Source organism: Myotis brandtii, unplaced genomic scaffold (assembly GCF_000412655.1).
Source record: "Myotis brandtii unplaced genomic scaffold, ASM41265v1 scaffold576, whole genome shotgun sequence".
Taxonomy (NCBI): Eukaryota; Metazoa; Chordata; class Mammalia; order Chiroptera; family Vespertilionidae; genus Myotis; species Myotis brandtii.
The window spans coordinates 1566556-1584996 of NW_005370156.1; the positions used below are offsets into that span (position 1 = coordinate 1566556).

Consider the following 18441-nt stretch of genomic DNA (forward strand, 5'->3'; position numbering starts at 1 on the left):
CTTCACCCAAATCTGAATCTTCACCTGGCAGTTTCCTGTTCAGTACAGTGAGGTGCATTGCAGAGTCCTTATTTCTTTGGGCCAGATCCAGGGTTAAGTGAGCTACTATATGGAGGAAGTTTAACTTGGGTCTTCACACCGGCTTGATGAGCAATAAACATGAGTAGCTTGAGGTGGAGAAGGGGACATTACAGGACAGGTGCAGCCTGTGGAAGAGGCAGAATTATATCGGGTCAGAACTGAGGCGAGGGCGGGTGGGATTTAGAAGACCATCTGGTCAAGTATATCTCAAATCTGCTGTCATCAGAATTACCTGGGGAACTTCCTCTCCCCTGTGCTGGGCAGATACCAGGAACTCAACTTCTATGAGGAGACCTCACCTTAGTGAGTGCCCCCCCCCACACACACACACAGCCCCATTGTCCTTCCCACAGTCCCATCTCACCGCACCTTCTCACCAGCTGCTTCTTCACACTTGTCAGCAAAATATGCCTTTAGTTCCTGGAGAATTCCATGTGCATCCCCGTCTTCCTCACCTGACCCTGCATATTTTGGTCGGAAATCCCTCAAAGGAAGGAACGCAGAATTGGCTGGCAGGCTGCAGAGTTGCTCTCTGAAGAACAAACTCCCTTTTCTCTTGGAAACGCACTTGCACCCTCCCCCTCCCACCCCGCCACAGCAGGCGGCCATCTGTACAGACTGGGCTGCCAGCATGTGCTGGGCTCAGTTTAAGTAGTGAGACTATCCTGGGTGTACACAAAGCCATGGAGCAGTGTTTGAACCAGGGCTGTCGGCACAGCTGGCTGGTGGAGTCCCACTCACAGCTCACTCCATCTTTGTCCCTGCTGACTCATTTCCAGGCTCCAGCACAGAGGGCTCAAAATCTGAGAGACAGAGGGGTGTGGGGGAGGTGGGGGAGAGGGGCACAGTGGAGCTCCCATCAGCAGGCCCGCAGAGCAGGACAGAAAGCTGCTCTGAAAATAGTGTTGCATCCTGTGCCCATTCAAACCGAACGGGTCTGAATTTCCATGAAGGCTTCGTCTTCCTGAACCATGTGGAGACCATGGAATGAAGCCAGGAGGCCCCAGGCCCTCAGCATTGGGACTCCTTGCTTCTCAGTGATGCTCCCATGTGCAGACAACCTTGTCTCCAGAGTGGAACAAGGGCCACGGTCTCAAAAGTGTGTGTGCCCAGGGCACCAGCTGCCAGAGGTTTTAGAAGCAGGATCACTGCATTAGGCAGTGGGACTGCTGGGTGCCTAGTGCCGTGGTCCCCAGGAGTAAGGAAGGCTGGCTTGCCTTGGGGGGGCAGGGGTGGAAAGGACAGAGGTGAAACCCTGGCTCTCCCTCCCACAGGAAGCCGAGCTGGAACGCCTGGAACGAGAGTTTGCCATTCAATCCCAGATTACGGAGGCTGCCCGCCGCCTCGCCAGCGACCCCAACGTCAGCAAAAAACTGAAGAAACAAAGGAAAACCTCCTATCTGAACGCCCTGAAAAAGCTGCAGGAGATTGAGAATGCCATCAACGAGAACCGCATCAAGTCTGGGAAGAAACCCACCCAGAGGGCCTCGCTCATCATTGATGGTCAGTGCTGAGCCCTCCCCACAGCAGGCTGCCCCCACTGCCCCGGGAGCGGGCGCCAGGCCTGAGAGTGGGCCAGCGCCCAGCTCCTGGCATGCCCTAAGCAATCTACTTAACCAGTGAGGGCTATTCTGTTAGGAATGCTGACATAGTGCATTTTGACATCATCTGTACTAACTGGTGACGGGACCCATCCAAGCCTGCAGCCATTTCTTTTTAATCCTCACCCAGGGTATGTTTAGACAGAGGAAGGGAGAGAGAAACATCGATGTGAGAGCGAACATCAATCAGTTGCCTTCCATACATGCCCCAACTGGGGATCGAACCAGCAACCTAGGTGTGTACCCTGACTGGGAATCAAACCTGCAAGCTTTTGGTGCACACAGGGACACTCCAACTCAAGAATATGTCTTCTCTATTTTGCTACCTCTTTCAAATAATGTTTTCATCATACGAGCCCATTTGAATTAGAGAAGTAATTCAGATTCTTCCTAGTTCCTTAGCCTGTTTATTTTTAAATATATATATTTTTTTAATTTCAGAGAGGAAGGGAGAAGGAGAGAGAGATAGAAACATCAGTGATGAAAGAGAATCATTGATCAGCTGCCTCCTGCATGCCCCACCAGGGGGAGCAATCCCACAACCTGGACATGTGCCCTGACCAGGAATCACCATGACCTCCTGGTTCATAGGTCCACTCTTAACCACTGAGCCACACCGTCCAGGCAGCATGATTTTTTTATTTCAAAAGAAAAACACTAAACTTGGTATCCAAAGACCTGTTGCCAGGAGAGTTGAGCAATCCCAAACAAACTAGCTCCCTAGCGGTGCCTCAGTTTCCCCAGATGTTTAAGGGGGAGGATTACCTTGCTGTCTTCCTCTTTGGCATGTTCTCATGGTTAGTTGAATGGGGTCTATGAAAATAAGCTTTGTAGAGATAGAAGCTGAATTTAGCAGCTTTCCCCCCCACCACCACCACTAATGGCTTAAGACATTTATTGAGAAGCCGTTTGTTGCCCTGTGAGCAAAGCCAAGTTCCTCACCCTAGTTTCACATTTGTACAATCAATAGCAGTTCACCTCCTTTAGGTCAGTCAGAACATGCCCTGGGACTGGGCCAAGACCATGGTATGACATAACCCGGCCAGTCAGCCTGTTGGATATAAAGCCACTCAGCATGGCGGTGCCCTGTCTAACAAGAGCACAAAGACGGGCACATTGAGTGTCGGGGGTGGGGGTGAGCTCATGAGCCGCGGCAGGGGCTGTCGTAGAAATGCCCAGCAGCATTTGGGTTGTATTCCATGGATTCTCTCTGAGTAGAAAGAGAAGGACATGCTAAACACAGGATTTTTACAGATAGGCCTTTGTCTAAAGAATGTGATAAACTCTCAGACTTTTGCTTTTTGTCTTCTCAGATGGAAATATTGGCAGTGAAGACAGTTCCCTCTCCGATGCCCTTGTTCTGGAGGATGGTAGGTGGTTGGGGGGACTGGGAAGGGGCTTGGATTAAACTGGGTTAAGCTATGTGTAGCCTGGGACAGGCCAGTGTAACGGTGAGAGCTGGGCCAGGATGGCCCCAGCTACCCTGCAATTCTCTCACTGCCCGATAGTCACTGAGTTGGTTGGGAGTTGCTGGGCGCTGCGTAAACCATGTCTATTGGAATTGTAGTGTTTTCTGTGCCTGAAAGGTCAGATTTAAGGTGATAGTCAATGAGTCGTACTTTATTAATTGCCAAACCACATTTTTACCTAAACAGAGAATCTCTACACCACACATAGTCTCCTTTAGCGTATTCATAATTTCTGGAGGAAAGAGGCAGACATTGGTTTGGATCACAAATAAAAGATTGAAAACTGCTAGGAGAGCCTGGAAGAAGCAGGAAAAACAGAAACGACCCCAACCCGGACCCCCAGTCCACACCTGACATAGAATAGGAAAGAAGTCCAACCCAGAACCATCTCCGAGCACGTTCCTACGGATTTAACCCCAAACTTGTGAGGCCAGGACATTAATGAAATGGAAATATATTAAGTGGCAGTTAACTTTTTACCCCTCAGGGAAAACTCAGGTGGGCAGCGATACATAGCTATTTAGATGGAAAACATAAAAGGTCTACCCAGGTCAGACTAATGCGGATAATCATAAGAATAATAATAATCGCTGTTAATGTGGGGAAAGGCTGGCGGGTTATTTACCCAGTCGTCTTGGCCCTGCTATTATCAATCATGTTGTAATATTCTTACAGTCACTTGGTTACGTGGGTGGGGAGGAAATGGGGCTGCAGGGGAGCAGGGAGCTGTGTTTTGAAGATCAGACATCCAGCCCTGGTTTTGGCCTCTGTGGACTCCAGTCTCTCCGGGGGGAGGAAATGAGAACAACTTCATGAGATTCCTTTGGAACCGAGGAGTTGGGGTCATGATATATTGCCATTGGCTAATTCTGATGCATCATTTATGATTAGCTTCTTCCCCATGTTGCAGACCCCCAGACTACCGGGGTGTCACTGCCTCCCTAGTGCAGGCTTATCCCATCTAGGGGCTCTTCTCTTTACTGATCTAAGATGTGCAGGAGCAAGGGAGGCATAGCACATGCCCAGGACTTGGGGCTGAGAAGTGGGCTGTGAAAAGAACACTCTGTGTTGCAGACCCCCAGACTACCTGGGGGTGTCACTGCCTCCCTAGTGCAGGCCTACCCCATCTAGGGGCTCTTCCCTTTACTGATCTAAGAGGTGCAGGAGCAGGGGCAGCATAGCACATGCCCAGAACTTGGGGCTGAGAAGTGGGCTGTGAAAAGAACACTCTTTGGAAGTGGATTTAGAATCACATGAATGGTTATTGGGGTTTGAGGTTTCTTCTGGGTATTGTTCCCCTCAAACTCCCACCTCGGCCTCCACAAGGAACACTGATTTTTTCCTGCCTCTCTCTGCTCAGTGCTGCCCTCCCGGGGGCTCTCACCACTGGATATCTTCCTTAACCCCTCCCCAGCCCTCCCTGGATCCTACCCTTTTGTGACCCCTGCCAGATGACTAAACGGGACTTTCATCCTAACATCCATGCTTAGTTTTCCTGTGGCTTTCAGACCTAATCCTGACGTCTGAATCTGGAATGAAAGGCCCCTGTCAGTAGGGCACCTTGCTTATCTCGGTGCCCACAGAAGGTCGGTTACACTTGCACTTGACCAGAGCTCCTCCCTGTCACCCTCTGACCCTCCTCACCAGCTGCTGTGCCAGCTGCATCGGGTCCTGGCTTCTTCCTTTCATTTTCCTCTCTGCCAGGCCACTGCTGAAATCCCTTCCAGACCACAGCTCTTTGCCTGACTAACGGAATTCATTTCCTCCGAAAGTCCTATGGCCATTGATGTTAGAGCGTTACTCCCCTGAGGGCAGGGCATGGTCTTTATTTATAATAGTTGTAGCCCATCTCCTTCCCAAAGAACCTAAGGCAGTTCCAAAATGAAAATATTATATGGGAACATGTTAAAAACAATATACACAGTTCTGGAAAAAGCAGAGTCGTTACCTAGAGCCACCAGTAGATCATTACTCTGAACAGATATGCTTTCATTCATTTTTTCTAACAAATGATTTATTGAGCACCTACTACATGTCAATAATCATTGTAGACAGTAAGGATATAGCAGTTAATAGACTAGACAAAACCCTCATGGAGCTGAAATCCCCCAAAGCAAATGACATACGTCCTGTCTATTGAAAGAAAACGTACAATGATGAGGACATTTTGCTGTTTGGTGTGAAGCAAGCGTTAAGCCATGGGATTTAATGAAATTTGGGTTTATTCCATTTGTAGCTCATCAAAATTGAGCCTTCTCTTCCCATTTAATGCTGCTCAAAGTTTAGGTTTGGTTTGTTCTGGATTGACTTGTTTGGCAACTGGGGAAGCGTCATGGGCGCCTTCAAGAGTAAATGCTGGCCTGGCTCCCAGGTGTTGCTATTGGGGCAGAGGTGGGTGGGGGCCTGTCTGGGGTCAGTAGGAAGGACGACTCTTGCTCAGTTGCTCTCTCTCCATTTTTGCACAGAAGACTCTCAGGTCTCCAGCACACTGTCCCCCTTACAGTCTCCTCACAAGGGACTTCCTCCTCGGCCACCATCATCACATAACAGGCCCCCTCCTCCCCAGTCCCTGGAGGGACTCAGGCAGATGCACTATCACCGCAACGACTATGACAAGTCACCCTTAAAGCCCAAAATGTGGAGTGAGTCCTCGCTAGATGAGCCGTATGAGAAGGTCAAGAAACGTTCCTCCCACAGTCATTCCAGGTGAGCTGGGTGGGGAAGGCCACAAGAGGCATGGTCAACAGCTATTGAAAGCATCGGTGGGCTGTCCCAAATGGCATCCACAAATTACAAAATCCAAAGCAACCTAACTCCTTCCAGGGGTTGACTTTCAACAGGGATGCTGACCTGTCCAGGTGCAGGTTTGTCATTCCAAGGGAAAGTGGAGGTTTTGGCTCACAGCCAACGTGTTGGCAGATGGCTTTAATGTTGTTAAATTCCACGGAAATTAATTAGGAAGTCTTGGACAGTACTATTCCAAAATGGCAAGTGACAGCCTTCTCGTAGGAATCCCCAAGTGGTTCAGAACCCTAAGCCATCAGCCAACAGAATTCTGGAGCCAAACACTGTAATCTTAGCTGTGCATTATCAGCTCATTACTGGGCTGATCTTGGAGAGAGGGTTTTGGAGAGGCATTTTTGGTCGACTTCTCTGGTTTTCTCATTTCCTTTCATTACACCATTTAAGCTCCAAGTGGTTGTTCAGACAAGTAAGTGTTTGTTGGAAAAGAGAAGCTGCAGTTCAGGACAGTGGCTTTATAGACAGTCATGCTCCCTGTCCCAGTGAAGGCTGACCAGGACCCAGGGGCCAGGGATAAGGATTCTCAGGGAAACAGGGAAACGCTCGGAGATCGGAGGGAGTGGGGGTGGGAATCCTGAGCAAGCCCACCCAACACCAAGGTTGATGTCTGGAGGCTAGTCTGCTCCTGGGCACAGGTGCGGCACCGTGACGGTGACCAGCACGGCTTCCTCTGGTTTGCAGCAGCCACAAGCGTTTCCCCAGCACAGGGAGCTGTGCTGAAGCAGGAGGGGGAAGCAGCTCCCTCCAGAACAGCCCCATCCGCAGCCTCCCGCACTGGAACTCACAGTCCAGCATGCCGTCCACACCAGACCTGCGTGTACGGAGTCCCCACTACGTTCATTCCACGAGGTGAGTCCACCCGGCCCTCGGGCCACTTCCTTTGTAAATTGGACATCTCTGGCTCCAGCTGGCCCAGATAATGGGTGATCTAGAGTCAGGCCTGAACTAGGGAGGTCGTTTCTCCTTAAAATGAAGCAGGATTTAAAACTGAGCTGGCAGCAGTCTGCCCACGTTTGCAGAGACCCATCATATCCCACTGCCCATGCCTAGTGGGACCGGGAGGCAGCTGGAGAATCGCAGGCAGACAGTGCGCATGGAAGGAGCCTAAGCAAGATACAGGCGGGAAAGACCAGCAGGTTAGCAGGGAAGCATGCTGGAGCCACACCACCTTGCCCTGATGAGGTGATCTTTACTGGAGAGTCCTCCTGTTGCTTTCTACTGGGGCCTAATTTATCCCGGACTTTTTAATGCCTCAAGGTATAAATTCATTAGAGAACAAAAGGAATGGGCAAAAGGGAGGCTCCAGTGAATTAGGCCTTCATTTTCTAAAAAGAAGCAAAACCAAAGCCACCATTCCATTTTATCAAAAACTGAGTCTGTAGGGATCATACCTCAAAGGACAGAAGGTGTGAGCGCCCATAAATGGTAAACCATTTTATAGCAGGTAGAGCACTCCAGGCAAGATTTTCTCCTTCATTTTATTCATGCCTTTGTTTGTTCATGCACCACAAATCTATAAAGTGCCTCCGTGTAGCAGGTATGATTCTAGGGGACAGAGCAGTGAAAAAAGCAGACCACACCCTTGCTCTCATCAGACTTACATTTCAGTTAGGTGTCATAATAAATATCTGTCAAGTGGTGATAGCACCAAGAGGAAAAATGAGCCAAGCAAGGGACTAGAGAGTGAACTAGAAGCATGGAGAAGCTCTCTCTCATAAGGTGAACTTTGAGCAGAGACCTGAATGGATGGGGGAGGGGGGAGCAAGCTCTGAGGATACTGTAGAGAACAGCAGGTTAAAGCCCTGCACACAGGGCTGAACTCGGCATGTTCCCAGGAGGCCAGTATGGCTGGAAGAGAGTGACAGAGTGGTGTGGGACGAGGGGGCCACATGATGGGAACTTCTCATTCTCCCCTGGGTGACAGTCAGAACTGAACTCATATCTTCGTGTAATTGGCCAACAGGGCCACCCTGAACTTCTCATGTGGCCCTAGCATTGTCTGCAATATTGATGGATATTTGTAGGATGGATTTCGATAAGCAGAATGCGTTATAAACAGAATGGTGGCATGGTAAGTTTTTGCATCATTTTTCATGTTCCACCAACCTTGCCTTTCAGAGTCTTCATGGAAATGGAAATCTGTGTATGTGGGTTTCATTAAAATATTTGGTTGAACCGTATGAAATGTCTCCATAGGGCCTGTTTTGACCTGCAAAAATGGGCATTTCATTTGGTTTAACATAATACTGGAATAGGCATTTTCTTTGGTTCTCTTTGTATCTATAGAATTCCTTTCCACTTAAAAAAAAAAAAAAGCCCTGGCTGTTGGCACACTTTTTTCAGAGGAACCCTTATGTGGGCGCTGTCTTGTCTTACCTCCCACTGGGAATCAAAATCCCAGCAGAGGCCAGGCTTGGCTCCAGGGGTCAGCCTTGCTCTCCCGCCTCCTTTTCACCTGAGAACCATGGCAAGCACCTGGATTCCCAGGGCAGCACAGCTCAGTTTCCCAGCTGCTGGAGCCTCTCTCCTGAGTCCCAGGTTGCAGAGCCCCCAACCCTCCACTGGGCCCACAGACCCACCACCCATCGTCTCCCTGCAGGTCCGTGGACCTCAGCCCCACGCGCCTGCACAGCCTCGCCCTGCACTTTCGGCATCGCAGCTCCAGCCTGGAGTCCCAGGGCAAGCTCCTGGGCTCTGAGAATGACACAGGGAGCCCCGACTTCTACACGCCGCGGACTCGTAGCAGCAATGGCTCAGACCCCATGGACGACTGCTCATCCTGCACCAGCCACTCGAGCTCGGAGCACTACTACCCAGCGCAGATGAACGCCAACTACTCCACGCTGGCGGAGGACTCGCCCTCCAAGGCGCGTGCCAGGCAGCGGCAGAGACAGCGGGCGGCGGGCTCGCTGGGCACAGCGAACTCGGGCAGCATGCCCAACCTGGCCGCGAGGGGGGGCGGCGGGAACGCACCTGGCGTCTACCTGCACAGCCAGAGCCAACCCAGCTCGCAGTACCGCATCAAGGAGTACCCGCTGTACATTGAGGGGGGCGCCACGCCCGTGGTTGTGCGCAGCCTGGAGAGCGACCAGGAGGGCCACTACAGTGTCAAGGCACAGTTCAAGACCTCCAATTCCTATACAGCGGGCGGCCTGTTCCGGGAGAGCTGGAGGGCCAGTGAGGAGGGCGACGCCGGCCGCCTGACGCCATCGCGCTCACAGATCCTGGGGACTCCGTCGCTGGGCCGCGAGTGCGCCCATGACAAGGGCACGGGGCGCACTGCAGTGTCCGATGAGTTGCGCCAGTGGTACCAGCGCTCCACCGCCTCGCACAAGGAGCACAGCCGCCTGTCGCACACCAGCTCCACCTCCTCTGACAGTGGCTCCCAGTACAGCACCTCCTCCCAGAGCACCTTCCTGGCCCACAGCAGAGTCACCAGGATGCCCCAGATGTGCAAGGCCACGTCAGGTGAGAATGGGGACAGAATGGGGTTGGCCCTGAATGAGCAAATTGTAGACTCTTTTCATGGGCTTCCAGAATTTCTTAGAGTCTGCAGTGAGGAATGAGAGATGGTTGATTCCAGAAACCTAGCTGTGAGATGTATGAGACTTGAGGTTTTTCAATCACCCCTTTACCCCTCCCATACTGGGCCTGGTTTTGCCAAGAGTGACAGACTTCGGAGGGGGTGGGACAGCACATCAGATCCTCCCCAGTGGATTGGGCCAACTCCTACTTCAGCTTCCTCAGTAGGCATCAAACCATCCCTCCAGCCACTTCTCCTGGTGAGGACAGAAATCAAAGAAGTTAGGTGTCTCGGGGTTTACCTAAGACACTGGTAAGGTAGAGACCGGGGTGGCACCTTGCAGAGCGTGGCTTGCTTAGGGCCTTGGCTTGTGGGAGCCTTGAAACTAGGCAGGTGTGTCCCCCGGTGGGGCAGGCTGATGGAGCCTGGAGTGCGGCACCTGACTTCACTGTGACCCATGACTGGACTTCACTGTGACCACATGGATAGCTGCTCCTTGCACTCCCATTTCAATAGAGTTAGGATATAACCACAGTCATTTTTGTAAAGAGCTTTCAGAGTTTCATAATCAAATTAAGGGTTACCTTATCTTTGTACTCAGAGCAGGAGGAATTAAGTAACAAAGGGAAGAAACCATGCTTTCCCTTAAGAAGTCACACGCCCTCTCTGAAAGAATCCTGGCAATCATAACAACACTTGTTCAGTACCGGTGCTGGCAGGGCTCTGGGCCTAGCATGGACCAACTCATTTCCATGCTCATGGCATTCATAAGGAGAGGGGAACTCGTGCAGTGGCAAGATGCTGCCTGTAGGAAAAGAAAGGGGGAGGATGTTGACATGTAATAAAAATGATTTTAAAAGTAGAATGAAATGAGAAACAATAACAAATGGAAGGTACTGCAAGTATGGACTTGTGCCTAGAAAGAGGGTGAAGATTAGGGGAAAGGGGTGATTCTAAAGACAGAAAATAGGAGGTCATCTTTGGGGAGCTGAAGGAGATTCTGGGGGCCTAGAGAGAGCAGGGCAAAGAGGAAGGACCTGCCGGCTTCCCAGGTGTGCCAGGTCACAGGGCTCCTTGGTTCTGTCCTCATATCCCCGTTGGCTCATTTATTATGGTGCATCAGTCAGATGACAAGTTCCAGAGATAATAATAAAAATGCTTCAGGCAATCACGAGAGAACCATGGACTTCAAAACCCCAGAACCATCTCCATATTCCTCCACCTGTAAAATAAGCCCAGTGAAGTCTGCCATCGACTTCCCGGAGCACCGTGAGAGTGAATGAATGGACATGCTGAGCCTGTTGCCCTACTGGAAGCAGCAGCTCCGAAGAGGGCCGGGAGGGCTCATGTTCCATCAAAGCATTAGCACTTGTCTAGTAGACGTGCTTTATTTAGAGAGATTAGGTAAAATCTTTTGGAACATGTTTTAGACTGAAATGTTAAGAAGTATATCTGAGGTTTCCTGATGAAAAATATTCCATTCCCAAGAAAGCAACGGATGCATTTAAGGAGGATTTACTTCTTACTAAACTTTACCAACTGGAAAAACTCTGTCCATGTCAATAAACTCCTAGTAGTCAGATTTGGATGAGCTATTAAAGGCCCAGCACCCTTTGAAGTGTCCAAAGGGGTAGATTATAAGCCTGAAATGGCAGGCAGCAAGCTCTGAGAACCTTTCTGGAAGTTCTCTGTTCAAGACAAAGGCACAGTTTTGACACTGGGGCCACATCTACAAATGCCCTGAGGTGTCGCTTCCTATGTCCAGAGAAATAGGCCCTTCTGCACTAGCCCTGCCCAGGACTTGCTCAAAGGTCTGTGGGCTGTCAGGTTCTTTGCTACTGTGGAGGCTGCCACCATCCCTGTGGCCACTTTCCAGTGGCAAAGCGGGGACCTAGGATCCCAGGTCAACTTAACTAAGGATGGAGCTGCTGCATGGTTTGGAGGAGATGAATGGTGTAGGGGGTGGATATTTGCCCACTGTGACCCTGCAAAGGGTCGCATCCAACATCTCTGGAAGGAAGCTCCTTCACTTGACTGGTGTCTGACGCGTCTTTTCTGCACCACCTGCATACAGCTGCCTTACCTCAAAGCCAGAGAAGCTCGACGCCATCGAGTGAAATTGGAGCAACGCCCCCAAGCAGTCCCCACCACATCCTAACCTGGCAGTCTGGGTGAGTCCCTATCAGACCTTTCATCCTCCTCTTCCAGGTTCTAAAACGATCCTCAGCCTTCCTCGTCAGGAAGAGTGTAATGATTATGAGAATCTAGTAACAGAGGGTTTATCAGGAAAATAATGACGAGTGTTCTTCATTACTAGGAACCTGCCTCCTTTCCAGAGAAGGCCCATGAACTGCTGTTCCTTCTACCCCTCTCCTTTCCATCGCTGTCTTTTAGATGGGGAATTATCACTACTCCCTTGTAAAGCTGGCCCATGGCCCCAGGAATGTGGGGAACGTGGGTGTCACAAGTCCAACTGCACTGCTTTGGTCAGAATTCCAGACAGCATGTGACTTAAGTTCCGGTTACACCAGGACAACTTCAGAATGCCAGGCACCAAGGAGGAAGGGGAGAAAGAGAAAGGTGTGAACACCCTGGGCTGCCTCTGGTCCCATGTTTTACCTGATCCTCAGGGTGCTCACTGTCTTGGTATCAGGATGCATCTTAAGAAAAAGACAGGAGGCTCAGATCTCATCTCTGTCCTGGCCAACCACTTAATCAACACACAAAGGGCATCAGGTACCTTGAGACCTTTAAGAAGTGGCCCACAGCAAAATAACCCAAAATTCAGCTCTCCTTATAGCTTCCAGCATAGACCGACATCATAATCTCGGGGATATATAGGATGTTCTGATCTGCTGCAGAGTCTGAGGGGTACCCATAGATTGCTATGCTCACAGTTCCTGCCTCTTCTGTTGCTCCTAAGACATCACCGCTAAATGGATGTTATATACTATCAATGTCTGTTGGTTAAAAAAGTAAAGGGTCTCTTTATCTAGCTCTATTCAGTTTCTCATTTCCTAGAGCATCGGTGGGGGTGTCTGGGGAAATCTGACAGCTGTCTGTGAGTTGAATCATCAGGAAACAACAGGACCAGAATCGGCTCCACTGACCACATTTCTGACTCTCACGCTTGGCAGACATTTTTGTTCCTGCAAATTTATCTGTAGTAATTTAAAACCAGGCTTTATGGGTCCTTAGCATTTAACAGAAGGTAGGAGAGCTAATGTTTATTAGGTGCTTGCTGTGTACTCAAAGGTTGGAAGCTTCTTCTAACATATATGAACTCATATAATTCTCACTGCAGCCTCACTCGGGAAGCATCACATCTTTTCGTTTTATAGATGAGGCTAAGAGAAAATAAGTGCTTTGCCCAAAGTCACAATGGCTGGTTGGAGCTGACACTCCAGCCCTGTGCTCTGTGAGCCATAAGCCCTGTCTCTTTCCCTTAGGCCAGTGGTCCTTAAAGTGCAGTCCCCAGACCAGCAGCATGACTGTCGCCTGGGATCTTGTTAGAAGTGCGGGTTCTCAGGCCCACCCATGGCCTACTGAGTCAGAAAGTCTGGGGGTGGGTCTGGAAGTCTGTGTTTTATCAAAGCCTCCAGCGGGAATTCTGATGCCCACTCAAATTTCTTGTATCCACTCCCACTTCTTGGTCCGTCTTTGGAGCAGCAACTTCCCCTCTGTCATTATTACAGATCATGAAAACACTCCCTTATTCACCATCCACACTCCAGCTTTAGCTTGTGTGGTCTGGCAGCTGCTAGGCCTAGGACCCTGGAGTCTCTCCAAGATTAATTCATAAAAAAATGACATCTTCTGTGTCTATGGTACCTCCACTGGTAAATCATCTCACCTAAATAAGGAATTTCAGATTCCAGGCTCTTTCTCTGGATCCCCAGATTTTCTCCATCATATCCAATTTTACCTGACCCAAATGTATTTATTTAAGTGACAGCAGCTCTGAAATTTATAAGCACCCCTCAGATGCACACACAATGAGCTGGTCTGGAACCCTGCCTGAGTTTCGCTGCACATAGCTAGTGAGGACTCAAGACAAATTTGAAACAAAAAAGTATTTTGGTTCTTGAAGTAAACGCTTTCATCAGATTGAGTTGAATTATCATTAATAACTATTTTCTGTGATGTGACAAGAAAATGAGAAATGGGTAAAAAGTGCCAAAGCCTGCCTTCCTACCAAAACTATAGAGAGGTCTTTTGACTCGCTCATGGGGGTTGAAAGTTTTGTGTGACTTATTTGTCACTAACACTGGGCGTGTAGTCAACCATTCTTTCCAATGTATCAATGAGCTACAAATCATGTCTGTGTCGGTTCCTCTCTTTAACATGACCTCTCTTCTCTTCCTCCTCTGCTTTCCTTTGTTCAGAGAAGCAACAGAACACTCGCCCATTATGGACGGGTCTGAGTCTCCAACTCACCAAAGTACTGATGAGTAGAGGTATCGTAAGGGAATGTTTTGTTCTTACAGCCCTTTCCCCCTTCACTGCTTTGGAGTGTGTGATCTCAGATGTGTTGCATATGTGTTGCCCTTGCCCATATCATAATCCCCAGAAGGAAACATCTGCATGGTGTGGAAGCCATTGTTTTATGTTGATTTCTAGATACATGTGGAACTATATGTTTATATGTATATTTTTATATCAGATGTTAGGTGTTCTTATGTGACTTCCCAGAAAAGACCCCAGAGTGTGTTTTAGACCTTCCCAGGCTCTATGTACATGCAGATTCTTGTAGACACTTTTACTGGTTTAGTAACCTCTGTCCATGGAAAGAACAGCATCATGCAATTTAAGTTTCAAAGCACAAAGGGCAGACTTAGTTAGCAGAAGCATTGGAAAATCTCCTGTGCTATCCTCCCAGCATTCTTAAGTGGCAGTGTGTAGTCTACCAAATGCTGTAGTGTTCTGCTTTCCCAAATGTGGTCCATAGAATAGCATCTCCATCATCTTGGAGCTGGTTAGAAAGCTAAACTTCTGGCCCTACAATTTGAATCTGCATTTTAAATAAGATCCTTGGGCGAATCAAATGTACTGCTACAGTGGGCATCAAAACAGTAGCACCTGGTCTGGGTCCTGTCCTTGGGCCAGCAGAATCTAACTCGGAGATGAGACATTGAAATTAATTAGCATTTCAAGGGTTAACAAAAAAGATGAGGATACTATTCAGAAGTGGATAAATTTATTCAATAAAAAAATTGAACCATCATTATATTCTAGGAACCGTGCTAGAGACCAGAGTTCTAAGAGTTCAAGTTCAAATCAACAATTTGAAAACCTATCAGGATGTTCTATACAAGGGGAGTAAGAAACGTGCAGCATTTATGTATAAAGTGATCTGAGACTTTAGGTGGAGGCCTAGAGGCTTTTCCAAGGGCAAAAACACAGATGCGGAAACAAGCAGGGTGTTTGGGAAACAGCAGGGAGTCTTGTTTGCTGTAGAGAAAGAGCTGGACTTTAGCCTGAAGAGTAGAGCAGGACAAAATCCTGAGCAAATTAGGAGAGAGACACAGAACAGTTTTTACTGTGAGTCCCCTGAGTTGGCAGATGAGGGATTAGGAAACAGGGGCTTAGCCTTTAAGAGGAAGATGGTGTGAAACAAAATTTTACTGAGTAAATTTAAAAGACTTAATTGCTTTACTTACTGGTTCATGAATCAGATAGCATTCAACCTAGCAGATAGAAAGATGTGTGGAATCTAATGAACAAACTGAACTAACAAGCAAAGTAGAAACAAACTCATAGATAGACAGCAGGCAGACAGCTCTGGTGAGGGGGACTAAGGGGATTGAGCAAAAAAAAAAAAAAAAAAAAAAAAAAAAGAAAGAAAGAACTCATGGACAGGGAGGGATAACAGTGTGGTAATCAGGGGTGGAGGTGGAAGAGGGTATGAGGGGATAAATGGTGATGGGGCAAAAAAGAAAGAAGCTCTGAGGAGCTGTACCAGATGAAAGACTTTTATAGGCAGAAGGCAGCAGGAACAAGGCAGCTGCATGAGGTGAAAAGGCAGGTCGGGTATTGTAGAATCATTTTCCTTTGGGGATGGTAGGGGTCTGTCAGGCAGGTTCCGTCACTAGTGCTGACCAGGCCATTCCTGATTGACAGGTTTAAGGTTGCACTTATGGGAAAGCCCAAACTGTAGTTAAGTCTCAGTTTGGTGGTAAGCAATTCCATTTGGGGCCACTGTCTTGTTTTTTATTAATTTCCCCCCTTTGATTGGACTCGCAGCCTAGCTGAGAGATGTGATCAAAATTTGAGGCATTAGCTTCCAGTCTGGAGATCTCTCGATTTTTTGCCCAGTCTCTCTGTGGCATTCGCTGGTCACAACATCAGGTTCACATGCTTTCAGGTGGTCCTTCTCTTTGTTTCTTTTCTGACATTCTGTTCTTAGGGGGATCATTTGCTTGATTGTTAGTGGCTGTGACTATGCATTAAAGCTTTTGAGAGAACACACACCAGGGGGAACTACTATGATTATTATAAACAGGATAATTCCCAATGTCGGGAGTGCACTTTGGACCCATGGTCCCCAAGACCCAAACCAATCAAAATCAAGTAGGTCAAGAAAGGCCCTGTTGAAGGAGTCACTTTAAGCCAACTGGCTTGTCTCAACTTCCCCAAAGTATCAATCCAGGTACAGCAAGTGGTGTTGGTCATAGCATAGTCTGTGGGTCAGGACTTTAAAAGGTGACAACCATGCAGACCAGTAAAATTTAAGGGTCTGTAGACTGCAAAGGTGTTTTATTTATTCTGACACCCTTGCCTTGTGTCCCTTTCTTTGGATACAAAGCTCCCGGGATCTGGAGTTGTTAACCAGAAAGAAAGAAATGGATCCCCAGGGTTAGGGACTCTGACACAATAGAGAAGGCTAAATTTTCCCCAGAGAAACTGATGCATTGAAAATCAGGGAGAAGTTTGGGATGAGCAGAACTATAGAATCACTAGCATCGCAGCAAATCCAGCAGTTGTTTGGAGGCTAAATTACCAACTTTTGCAGTGGTCTGAGATACATGAACAATAACTTTCCAGGCCTGAGCAAGATACAAGTAGACAAAAGAGTCATGAAGACCCTCATGTGTAAGAAGCAGGAAAAAATGGTCAGAAATGGAAGGAGGAATGGAAAGAAACATTCTTGATCTGACATTAGAGGAAGTGGTCTACTCTGATGTTGGCTACCTTTTTCCTAGTCAGTTTGATGGTGAGGTCTCCAGCTTTTGCACAGGACCAGAAGTCAGGTGGAGCCTTCTTCAGGTGTGAAGTATGCACCCACGATTCGGCACCTCCTGATTTGCCCACGGTGCCAGTGGTCAAGAGTTCCTGGTACGCCCATTGCTAAAGATCTGACGAGAGCTCATTGTAATGGAATTGACAGGGAAATTTGGTTATTTCTGTGATATACAACATCTTAAGATAATAAGTGGAATTATGACTCATAATACCAGGATATATAAGATTTCTAGGAATGTCATACAATTTCTAGGATGCACTGATTAGAATTCTAACCCTTAGAATCCTTAATTCCTAGTGAACACTAAGAAGGAAGCAATTGTGAACTGTTTGCTACACTAGCATTCTGTGTATTGGAAAACTTATAATTACATTTCATAATTTCTAGAAGAACATGCTCCCTCACAGTAAATGTTTCAGTGTGGCACGAACCATGTTGACTGATAGACCTGGCATTATAGACAGAGATGTAGGAAAGCCAACTCTAGGAAGGATTCTCATCCTTCACCAGCTACTGCCAGTTTTCCTAGGACCCACTCTGCAGGTTCCAGAGCAAGTGGGGTTTAAAGAAGAGAATGTAACCCTGGTATCTACCAGAAATTTGGCAAGGTTTTCCACTAATTTAATTTTAGTTTCTCCTCAGCTGTTTTAAGGGAATAACTGATAGCAGTTTATTGGAAAATCCCTAAGAGTCTCATCAACCTTGGGAGTGGCCTGTATAGGGGCATCTGTAAGGCCACTGACTTGGCAGACTTTTGTTCAGGTCTTGCAGTCTCTTTATAGAGGGAAAGGCAGTTCAGAGAGAGGACTGAGAGTACTCAGGTAAAGGAGGATGGAGGGGAGTAGTAGGAATCATGTCAGTCCTATAGTCTTTTGTTGTAGGTGCCACTGTGTGTTTAATTTTTATTGGCCTTTTGCAATGAATCATTTAAGTGAAGTTATTTTGGAATCTTGGCACCTCTTGGAGGTTTTAGCATGCCAGTTAAAATAGGCACCCCATTCTGTTTTATTTGGGAGCCCTGGCTTTCAAGTACACATTTTAAATGAATGCTCTAGTCTAATTGTAACACTGCCCGTAATGGCTGTCATTCTATATAAGGAGGCAAACTGAGGCAAGCTCAAATGATCAGAAATTGAGTTTATTCAGGAATAGCAAAGGAATTGCAATTCTGGAAATGCATGATATATTCAGCTACAGGTGAGTCCATTGAGGGTTTGGGGCAGGCTGTATTTATGGGCAAGGTGGAGTCCAACCAGAGTCTAAACCAGGGGTCCTCAAACTACGGCCCGTGGGCCACATGCAAATACAAATATTGTATTTGTTCCCGTTTTGTTTTTTTACTTCAAAATAAGATATGTGCAGTGTGCATAGGAATTTGTTCATAGTTTTTTTTTTAAACTATAGTCCAGCCCTCCAACGGTCTGAGGGACAGTGAACTGGCCCCCTGTTTAAAAAGTTTGAGGACCCCTGGCTCTAAACAGTAAGTTTATTGGCTCCAGGTTAGAGATTCTTGGTGGATATTCAGTTGTTGGGAGATAAGTCTCTGTCATCTGTTCATCAGGCATTTACAGGAAATTGGTCTCTCAGCTCTTAAGTTCTGTTTTTCTAAAGGCACATGTGTGACATTCTCCATTTCCTATCCTCCAGTTCCATTTTAGATAGAAATGCTCTCACATTTCCCCTCTTGATCAAGATATTTTGCAGAAAGTATCACTGATGAAC

The 18441-nt window shown here is 47.8% G+C and overlaps 1 protein-coding gene across 7 annotated transcripts in view; it reads left to right on the forward strand.

The window, feature by feature from the left end:
• The window catches only part of FRMD4A (FERM domain containing 4A), a 608042-nt gene that overhangs the window by 579710 nt on the left and 9891 nt on the right, over positions 1–18441 (forward strand). For 5 of the 7 annotated variants that reach the window (XM_005878894.2, XM_005878895.2, XM_005878891.2 and 2 more), the window contains 6 exons: positions 1356–1584; positions 2996–3052; positions 5617–5857; positions 6635–6802; positions 8553–9421; positions 11551–11647. In XM_005878894.2, the coding sequence (XP_005878956.1) occupies positions 1356–1584; positions 2996–3052; positions 5617–5857; positions 6635–6802; positions 8553–9421; positions 11551–11647 (1661 nt within the window). Of the gene's footprint in view, positions 1–1355; positions 1585–2995; positions 3053–5616; positions 5858–6634; positions 6803–8552; positions 9422–11550; positions 11648–13861; positions 13934–18441 lie in introns of all 7 variants that reach the window. The other 2 variants (XM_014549925.1, XM_005878893.2) reach the window with 1 other exon arrangement.